The sequence below is a fragment of the Xenopus laevis genome, chromosome 2S (assembly GCF_017654675.1).
Source record: "Xenopus laevis strain J_2021 chromosome 2S, Xenopus_laevis_v10.1, whole genome shotgun sequence".
In the NCBI taxonomy this organism is placed as follows: domain Eukaryota; kingdom Metazoa; phylum Chordata; class Amphibia; order Anura; family Pipidae; genus Xenopus; species Xenopus laevis.
Window position 1 is genome coordinate 45,132,433 of NC_054374.1, and position 11,415 is coordinate 45,143,847.

At 42.8% G+C, this 11,415-nt stretch overlaps 1 protein-coding gene across 1 annotated transcript in view; it reads right to left on the reverse strand.

Annotated features, from left to right (window-relative positions):
- stk38.S (serine/threonine kinase 38 S homeolog) overlaps positions 1-9,962 on the reverse strand; it is a 34,123-nt gene extending 24,161 nt beyond the window's left edge. Inside the window, 2 exon segments of the mRNA NM_001086949.1 lie at positions 6,610-6,743; positions 9,871-9,962. Coding sequence (NP_001080418.1) covers positions 6,610-6,740 — 131 coding nt within the window. The 5' untranslated portion in view covers positions 6,741-6,743; positions 9,871-9,962.
- Positions 9,963-11,415: the final 1,453 nt, after the last annotated feature.

Sequence of the window (11,415 nt, forward strand, 5' to 3'; positions counted from 1 at the left end):
CAGAAGAATCTTTCGAGCCTCTGCTAGGGCAGCCTGGCTTCTTGTGCCTCCCTGATGGTTGATGTAGGCTACTGCCGTCATGTTGTCTGATTGTACTCGAATCGGCCGACCCTTCAGGCAGGTTGTCCAATGGGATAGGGAATGCCGTATGGCCCTGAGTTCTAAGATGTTGATGGGAAGGGAGCTTTCCTCTGCGCTCCATCTTCCCTGAACAGTGAGGTTGTCTAGAACCCCTCCCCAGCCCTGGAGACTGGCATCTGTCGTGACAATAGTCCACGAGTGGTTGGGGAAGAGTTTTCCGGACTGCAGTGTCAGAGGTCGAAGCCACCATGACATGGAATCTCGAACTGGGCCTGTCACCAATATTCTGCGATCCAGGTTCCCTTGAACCCTCTTCTGGTGCTGCAGTATTAATCTCTGCAGCGGTCTTGTGTGGAGCTGAGCATAGGGCACTGCTGGAAAAGAGGCTACCATCGTTCCCAGGGCTCTCATGGCGATCCGTAACGGTATGGAAGTGTTCCTCTGAATGGCTAAGAGCCGAGTGCGGAAGGCAGCTATCTTGTCTGGGGGAAGGAAAGCCCTTCCCCTGGATGTATCCAAAGTTAGACCAAGGTACTCCGTCCTTTGAGAGGGTGTGAATACTGACTTCTGATGGTTGATAAGCCAACCCAGCTGGGATAGAGTTGTCATCACTTTTGAAGGTGGATTGAGGTCTGGGACAGAGACGGGGGTCTTGATGAGAAGATCGTCTAAATATGGAATGACCCCCACTCCCTGGAGTCTCAGTTCTGTCAGGGCTGCAGCCATCACCTTTGTGAAGACTCGCGGAGCGGAGGAGAGACCGAAGGGGAGAGCCACAAATTGCCAATGTTCTCCTGCGGCAAAGAAACGAAGGAATCTGTAATGGTTGGGATGAATAGGTATGTGTAGGTATGCGTCCTTGATGTCGAGTACGGCCATGAACTCCCCTTTGTCTAAGGACAGAAGAACGGATTGCACTGACTCCATCTTGAAATGTTGTTTGCGGACGTATCTGTTCACCCTCTTGAGGTCCAGTACTGGACGATAAGAACCGTCTTTTTTGGGTACAATAAAAAGGTTGGAATAGAAGCCTCGACCTCTGTCGCGGGGAGGAACGTGTTGTATGACCCCCGAAACTGCCAGGTCGTGAACGACAGATCGATATGCAGAGCGCTTGGGTTCCTTTGGTGGCAGGCGGGAAACGAAGAATCGTGGTGGGGGAATCTGAACAAAGTCTATGAGATAACCCTGGGCTACTATCCTTTGTACCCAGGGATCCTGTACTTGCTGTTCCCACACCTCCCGAAAGTGTCTTAGGCGGCCGCCTAAGAGGATGCCCTCGGGGGTGGGCACCCCCTCATGCGGAGGAAGACTTGTCTTGAGAGGGCTTGTTGGCATGTCGAGTTGCAGACCAGCTGGAGCTTTGCTTGGACTGAAACCTGGAACGACCCGCCGACTGATGTTTATCTGTCTGTGACCTCTGTCTCTGCCCCTGTCCTTGACGAAAGGGCCGGAGAAATGGCCTCCTCTTGAAAGTGGGACGCTTGGGTCGGTTCTGTGGAAGAAGGGTGCTCTTACCCCCAGTCGCCTGAGATATTATTTTATCAAGTTCTGCCCCGAAGAGCTGTTTTCCACCGAAGGGAAGACTGACTAGCGATCTCTTTGATGTAATATCTGCGGACCATGTCTTCAACCATAGAAAACGCCTAGCTGCAATGGACTGAGCTGAGGCTCTAGCAATTAGTTTTGCGGCATCTAGTGCTGCCTCACAGATGTAGGCATTTGCGTCAGCGATCTGGGACAGGATCTGATCGGTAGATGGGTCCTCCGAGCCAATGAGCTGTGCTACTTGCTCGACCCAGACCTCCATTGCTCGTGACACCCATGCAGTTGCGAAGATGGGTTGTAGAGCTGCACCCGCTGCTGAGAAGATGGCCTTGCAGAAGCCCTCTAGACGTCTATCAATGGGGTCCTTAAAGGATGCTGCATCCGCCACAGGAATGGTTGTGGTCTTGGACAGCCGAGACACAGGAGGGTCTACAGTAGGAGGAGAGGACCAGAGGTCAATACACTCCTGTGGAAAAGGGTAAGACTGAGTGAAACGCCTGGATAGTTGAACCTTACGATCTGGCGTCTTCCATTGTGCCTTAATAATGTCTTCTAGCTGTTCATAGGCTGGAAAGACTGTATTAGACTTCTTCTGTCTTTTGAAGATATTCTTGCCTGGTTCAGCACTAGTCACTGAGTCCTCAATATTTAAAGTCTGAAGAACAGACTGGATCAGGTTTTCTACCTCCTTATGGGAACGAGGGGAATCCTCTTCCTGATCAGAATCATCCCCTGAAAGAATCTGGCCCTCTTCTCCTGAAAATTCTTCCTGCTCCTCAGGGGAGTCTGGTGGAGAAGGAAGCTGTCGCTTGGAAGTGGCAGCCTGGGCCTGCGCTCCTATCCTGGGTGGCTGCCCGGATAGGTGTTCTAGTACCTTGTCTAAGGTCTCTGGTATCCTGGCGAGGTTCTGAAGTCCTGCCAGCGATAAGGTTAGCGCTCGCACCAGTTCGGAATCCGAGCTACCCTGGCTAGCCGAAGCTGCCGCTGAGCCGGATGGTAGGGTGGCATTAGGTTGGGAAATAGCAGGGGTAGAACCCTCCAGGCAAGATACACACAACGATTCAGCAGAAGCGCCTGAAAATTTTGCCTTACACCCAGTGCATGCAAAAAAGGAAACCGCCTGTTTGTTCCTAAGAGAGGATCTAGTATCCACCTTGTCAGCCATGTCTAAGAAGGGTTCCCTGACTGACTATGACCCTAGAAGTAGGCAGGGAATAAGAGGCCCTCTTTCAAGCAGTCTTGACGTTTCTGCAGTAAAGAAAGGGAACAGAATAAGCTTCTCACTAACTAATAGAGCTAAGAAAGTATTGTAAGTAAAAACTTACAGTTAGAAACGGTTAGAACCAGCCGCAGTCTCTCACACAGAGGCAGTAGACGGGCTCCGACTCGAGTGGCGCGTGTAACAGGCGCGCAAGATGGCCGCCGATGACGTCGGCGGAACCAGAAGGGGCTTCCGCATGTGAAGCCCTCAAGAAAGATGGCGGACGCTCGCCTCTTCCTAGTACCCGGCCCTAACTAAGATGGCGGCCGCGCCGGAAGAGCCGCATGGCGGCCGCGCCGCATGGCGGCCGCTCCACCATGGCGGCCGCGCCGCATGACCGCTCTCAGCTGATCTGAGCCGGCCGCGCGGAAGAGCCGCATGGCGGCTCTCAACAAGATGAGCCGGCAGAAGAACCCGAAGAGCCGCATGGCGCCGCGCCGCATGGCGGCCGCTCCACCATGGCGGCCGCGCCGCCTGACAGCTCACAGCTGATCTGAGCCGGCCGCGCGGAAGAGCCGCATGGCGGCTCTCAACTAAGATGAGCCGGCAGAGAATCGCTCTAAGAAGGCTGCGCCTACCAGGTGACCCTACCACTGCCTACTAGCTGCCTAGGGAAATCCATAAGGGGGAAAAGGGGAAGAGACAAGCTACTTACCCCTCCACGCCAGCCGAATAGTGCCCAATGCTGGTGCCTTGACCCTGGACAGACCACTGGGGCGGCCTCCGAAGAGCGGGATCCAGTAGTCACAGGGTAATGAGGGGAGCCTCAGCCTGCAGACCTCCGTGGAGCGGAAAGGCTCTAAGGGGCACAAATAAACTAAAATCAACCATAAACATAGGATGATGTCGGCTGGGGGGGTTCTGGAAAAGGTAACCCTGACCCCCATAACTGGCATGGTACATGAATGCCTCTATACCACTGCTCCCTGCCAGAGTATCCGTCCTCCTTCTGAGGACACTAAAGAAAAACTGAGGGTTACAGGAAGTAGGCAGGGGATAAAGCCCAGTGCCGGAGGAGGAGCTTCGTTAACTGTTTAGTGTCCATCCTCCAGCAACAGGATCCTTATCCCCATGGTGCCTGTGTCCCCCAATCTAGGCAAGAGAAATCACTAAGTAAATTTGATCAATCCACTTTAACTTACTGAAAGCACAAGATTGATCCCCATACTTATATTACTATGGAATAAGTTATAGACCTTACTATTCTAGGTGCAGCAACTGGACTGCTCCTGTTTAAGTTTTTCACTTACTTTTTCATTTTACTACTCTCCTCCCTTCTATTTCCTTCCCTCTTTTTTATGAAAATCCCAGAAATATAAAATCATTCTATCTTGAATAAAGTGCTTGCGTCCACATATTCCTTGACTGATAGAACTGAACGGAGATAGCGTGATGCTAAAATACCTTATACAAATTAAGATAATTGTTTCCCAACTGTCAATAGGAAATAACAGCTTTACATTTCATAGTAGTACCTGATTTTCACTAGATACACAAGTGTGTTGCATAGTAACATCTCCTGATTGCAGGTGTGCATACCAGGACTCTGCTTTTTATTTTTTTTTTTTTTAAATGCCTACATTGTAAAATTCTGCAATGAGCTAAAATCAGATGACAATAATTGGAAATAATCAGTAGTTTATTTTGCTGCAAAGCAAACATTTAACTCTTACCTCATGGCACAATTGGTTTTCTATTGCATTGCCAATTATAGGCCTCTAGACAAAACTGTACCAACAAGACCACAACATTTATTTCCTCAAGAGACTGCCTTATACTGTATCAATGTATAGACTCTTCATGCTATACAAGCTTCACAACATATTCAACAGGCATAAGATATGGCTAGTCTATTGATTGTGTAATAAAAGAAAATATTCACTATTGGAAGCATGAAACAAAAGGTTCCACACCTTCAGCGCAGTGGAGCTCACTGGCACCATCCTCCGGCTCTTCTGTATTATTCGGGTCTTCTTCCTTCCCTTTTGCAATCTCTAGCACTTTTGGTGCATGTGCACTTGCTACGAACTGGAAGACTGCTCCAACTGTGCATTTGTCAATACAGCGTTCACTTCCCGACAAATAAATAAGAGCTGGAAGATGATGCCCATGAACTCCGATGCACTTACTCTGCACCTATACCTGAGCAATTAATTAGGGGCACTTTCAGGGGTAATCACGTATGGGGGGGGGGGGACTATGTAGGGTAGTGGTACGGGTTTTTATTATTGGGGGGGGGGGTTCAGTTCTCCCTTAAGTCTACTAGAAAACTACGTAAACATTAAATAAACCCAATAAGCTGGTTTTACTTCCAATAAATATTAATTCTAGGGTGCACGAAATCTAGGATTCGGTTCGGAATGCGGCCTTTCAGCAGGATTCGGATTTCGGCCGAATCCTATTTTGCATATGCAAATTAGGTGCAGGAATGGAAATCACTTGACTTTTCATCACAAAACAAGGAAGTAAAAAAAGTTTTCCACTTTTTCCTTTACTGCTCCTAAATTGCATATGCAAATCAGGATTTGGTTTGGTATTTGGCCGAATCTTTTACAAAGGATTCGGCCGAATCCCAAATTAATGATATCTTAGTGTGGCCCAAATACAAGGTACTGTTTTATTATGACAGAGAAATAGGAAATTGTTTAATATTCTGGTTATTTGGATAAAATGGAGTCTATGGGAAACAGCCCTTCCGTAATTTGGAGCTTTCTGTATACTGGGTTTCTGGTTAACAGATCATACCCATATCTGTACTCAGTTTACCCAACTATGAAGTTAAATGAACACAAACCGAATTTTTTTTTAATATTTATGTCAGAGACATGAATAGGTTTATTTGCAGACAACACAAAAAGAAGGCTTAATGGGGTGGTTCACTTCTAGTACGTTATAGAATGGCAAATTCTAAGCAACTTTTCAGTTGGTGTTCATTATTTATTTTTTTATATATTTTTAAACATCTTCTGACTGGTCCTAGCTTTCAAAAAAGGGGTCATCCCCATCTAAATAAAAAAAAACACAAATAATAATAAAAAAAAAGGAAACAATTACAAATTATCACACTCTACAATTATGCTAAAAGTTAACACAAAGGTGAACACCCCCTTTAATTATTGAATCAAGCCCATCAAACCATCATTACACACAAAAGGCATATTCCCTGGAAATCAGATAACACTAAGTGGATGGCTGTGCCCTTTCTAACTAAAGTCAAGCATGCAGCTAGCTATGTGAATACGGATTTCTCATAGGGTCACAGGAAAATCAGTGTTATTTAGTGTAGGATCTCTATGCACTAATGGAATCTAACAGCTCTACTGCCCAGCTGCAAGTATGCTGAGCAAAATATACAAGAAATATAAAGAGTGAAATACTTAAAACTCTAAACTCTTGTAAGGTCCGTATTTACACGTATGGGACCAGTTATCCAGAATGCATAAAAAAATATTTCTAAATATTTTTAAAACATTTCTGTAAGTTGGAACTTTCTGGATAATGGGTTTCCGAATAACGGATCAAATACCTGTAGTATTTTTATTGTGTTAAATCACTGTAATTTGTTTGTTATAAATTATTGTTAAGCACCACTTAACTTGCTGGTGCTATAATAAATAATGAAACTTGGATACTGAATTATATACAAGTTAAAGGCAAATCTCTCAAGATCCAACTTTACCTTCCCCAATTAACACAACCAATAAGAACGCTAACTTTACCGAAATTCCCGTTCCTCATGCTGTGTGATGAGATTGCTGTAAAAGTTTTCCAATGTCATTTTGGTCATGGTGACCCTCTCCTTTGTGTGGTTACTCATTGGGAAGCATGGAGTTTGCTCTGTCATTGCCATTACCTGTGATTGAAAAACAATTGTATCAGAATGATTCCACAGCTTTCAATATAACGATTAACTAGGGATGCACCGAATCAAGGATTGGGCTCGGGATTTGGCTTTTTAAGCAGGATTCGACCAAATCCTTCTGCCCAACAGAACCCTAATTTTCATATGTAAATTAGGGGTGGGGCAGGAAATCTTTTGTCACAAAACAAGGAAGTAAAAAATGTTCTCTTTACAACACCTAATTTGCATATGCAAATTAAGATTCGGTTCGGTATTTGGACGAATTGTTCATGAAGGATTCAGGGGGTCTGGCCAAATCCAAAATAGTGGATTCAGTGCATCCCTACTATTAACATGCCCTAATGCAAGTATCTGAGCTATACAATCAATACAGAAGGGGCTTCACTGCACTTAAATTTTTACAGTTCTGCTTCAGATTTGTTAAATTATATATAGTTCAAAATAATTAACCTGAAAGGTTTTGTGTAATTAGCTGGAGAAAATTACTTTTATTAATATGAATGATTACATGCATTGCTAACCCAAAGTGATACCATTTGTTTTTGAGAACAAGAAATATTTATTTTGTGGAGTAAATTCAGATCCCATTAGACATGCATTATGTATGTTTCCACCACAAGTAACTGAAAAAATACAACAGCCTTCTAGACCATATCAGGATGATCCTTCAAAATGAGGGCCTAGTGGTGACCTGTGGAGAACTGCATCAATATGCCAACTTAGGCAGTATTTTCTAAACTTCCCAATAGTTTTTTAGCCAATTTTTAGCCAGATATCAGTTGAGCAGTTGAGGGCCACTCAGTTGCCAAATTAGTCTGAAAGGACATAACAGACACCATTTATCAACCCGAGTATGAACTTCTAGCGAAAGAAAAGTAGGGAAATAAAAGATGTGTGTGTAATGTAATATATATCTATATACAGTGTATATATCTATATATTGTAATATACTGCAACATGCTAACTCTGGCCTCTAAAGTTATATAAAATTATAGGGCTGAACTACAGGAATAATTTCTTGGACAAACAGATGACGCAGTACAAATCATAATAGTCATACAGTAAAACGGTGGCAGATCCCCACTGAAGTGGTCACTGGGGCCCATAATGCAGTTTTACAGAAGACCAAATAGATATTTCTAGAATCCAACACATCTTCTTGCAGTCTCAATAAGATATATAACAATTTGGGATAGACAATTAAAATTGAAGTGTGCTATGAATATACATTTTCATATAGTGGCAAAGGATAATCTGCACAAGATGGATACAGGAATATAAAATATACTAGATTCAGTGGGCTACAGTTTCATTTACATAAAACTGGATGATTAAATGGGAAGATGGAGTCAGATGGCAACTGCAGGTAAAACCACAGATGCTAGCAGACCTGCTGTGCTTTCTATTCATCAAAACCCACGTAAGTTGCAGTGATCAAAAGGCTACGTGTGCCATAGTCCGAAGCAGCTACACAGTTCTGTGAAACATAATTTCTGTGAAACATAATTTATGAAACACAAAGCAATTCATATCTATTTTTTTTCCAATAAGTTGTGTTCTGAAATAATATGCCTTCAGAATGATACAGATCGTTTCACATGCATCTTCTAAGTGAAATGATGCATTTTTGTGGAGTTTGGTAGATAACAATTGCACACTTACAACAGTGCCACACAAACTGCCCACCTGTCCTAATTGCAAAACGAATACTTATTTCTAGGGAATTTGTAAAACAGTAAAAAAGTAAAACTGGAAAATGTGAGCAGTCATAGAAGTCTTTAGTGCGCACCTTAAAAACTTGCATAGAAAGTTGCGCAGTTACCCAAATTGTACACGTTACACAAGTGCTACAGTTCGCACGTTTCAATGTAAGTTTTCTAGGCAATGATTTGTTTCCACTGTGGTATATAACACTCCAATAGACTCCAGCCTAGAATTGGCTTATGCATAAATAGGTATAAAAAAAGCCTTTACATATGAATTTATGGAACAAACTTGGTTATGGCTGTTAAAGACATGAAGTTAACATTTTACACATTTTATACAATTAACAATGCCCTTGTATTTGGCTGCCCAGCATGTAAAAGTAAGATCATTCTTTACAGCATTTTCCCCACCATAAACTGCCCTCAAAGTGGTTATGTTTTCAAGGGAGTACAGACAGAATCCGAAGCTTTCAGGCTATTCTCACGGCACAGAGTCCCAGTGTGTCTTTACTAGAACATGAATGTGATGAAATGTGATGAAATGTGAATGGCACTGTGTTGGATGCCTTAAAACAGATATGTTTGCAGTCAGCTTGTGGTTACTAGGACACATACATACACATATATATGGATAGAGATATATATAGATAGAGATATATATAGATAGATTATATATATATATATATATATATATATATATATACACACACATATATATATATATATATATATATATATATATATATATATATATATATATATATATATATATATATATATATATATATATACATATACACACACACACACACACATTACATAAACACACACACATTACATAAATATACACAAACACATTACATATACACACACACACATTACAAACCTATACACCCATACTACATATACACAAACATTACATAAATATACACCTACAAATTACATGTAAACAAACATTACATAAATATACACACATTATAAACATATACACCCACACTACATATATACAAACATAACATAAATATACACAAACATATACACCCACACTACATATACAAACACATTACATAAATATACATCTAAACATTACATATATACACACACACACACACACACACTGTAATACATACATACACACACACACAGTGTAATACATACATACACACACACACACACACACACACACACACACACACACACACACACACACACATAAATATATACACACACGCGAGAATCCACAAAGACCCGGATAAACACACACTACAAAAAGAAAATAAAAACACATATGATAGCGACTATATTCCCCGCCCCCCAAAAAAAACATAAAGCTCCGCACTATTCCAAAGAAAAACAACAGTCTAGACTCGAGTCATCAGGACTGTGAAGTAAATAAGCGGCCGGCAACTCACCCGCCTCACACCCTGCCTTCACCCCGTCCCCGACTCCAGCCTGAGGACCGCCACCCCGACCGATCACCCTCAAGGTAGCTGCTAGTTACCAGTTGATAAGAGGCCGTGGGTGACGTCAGGAACACGCGAACGTCTCGGTGAACGTCTCCGTCACGTGACATTCGGCGCGTATTCAGCGCCTTCTTCAAATGGTGGGATTGCTTGGAGAAAAACGCTGCCACAGAGCGCCACTGTTAGTGTTGGGTCGCGCTGGGTAGCATTAGGTTTTTTTTTCTTGGGGCTGGGTTTTATTCATTTCTTCCCTTAGTGTAATACTGGGGCACTAGTGGAATACGTAAGGCATTTGCTGTTCAGTAGAGGCTGCGAATCTTTTACATACTTTCATTAAAAGAAAGGCCAGTTCTAAGCAACTTCCCATTGGGTTTCATTATTTATTTTTTTTAGTTTTATCATTATTTGCTTTTTTTCTTTCTGACACTGAAACAAATGCTCTGTAAGGCTACAAATGTATTGTTTTTGTTACTTTTTATTACTCATCTTTCTAGTAAAGTCCTCTTCTATTCAGATTCCAGTCTCTTATTCAAATCAATGCATGGTTGCTAGGGTAATTTGGTCCCTAGCTACCAGATTGTTTATAATGCAAATTAAAGAGCTGCTGAATAAAAAGCTAAATAACTCAAAAACCTTAAATAATAAAAAATGAAGACCAATTGCAAATTGTCTCAGAATATCACTCTGTACATCATACTAAACGTTAAAGGGATACTGTCATGGGAAAAACATTTTTTTTTCAAAATGAATCAGTTAATAGTGCTGCTCCAGCAGAATTCTGCACTGAAATCCATTTCTCAAAAGAGCAAACAGATTTTTTTATATTCAATTTTGAAATCTGACATGGGGCCTTCCCCCGGCTAAAATGAAAATCGGCTGAGGGCAGGCTCTCCGAGCACTTTGTTTTCCGTAGTCGCCTGAAGTTTCCTCGTGAGGCAATTATGGGCGACTTCGGAAAACGAAGTGCTCAGAGTGCCTGCCCCCAGGCGATTTTCATTTTAGCCAGCGGAAGGCAGATCGGGGAGATTAGTCGCTGAGAAGAAGAGGAGATTTTTCAGGCGAGTAATCTCCCTGAATCAGACCCTAAAATCTCCGCTACCATGGGTGACTAAATCTCCCTGAAATGCCTTTCCATCGGCAATAAAGTGAATCACCAATGGAAAGGCTTGCAAGTCGCTTCTTTCTCTGAAGTCACCCAAAGTTTCCTTTAGGTGACTTTGGAAAAATTAAGCAATACTTCTGTTCTCCCACCGGCAATTTACATGATGGCCATTGGGAAAGCATTTCAGCGAGATCTCGGTAGCAGATATCTAACCACGGGCGACTAGTTTCTCCATGGGCCCTCAGCCTTATTTTGAGAAGGGGAGATTAGTCGCTGAGAAGAAGAGGAGATTTGTCAGGCGAGTAATCTCCCTGAATCAGACCCTAAAATCTCCGCTACCATGGGTGACTAAATCTCCCTGAAATGCCTTTCCATCGGCAATAAAGTGAATC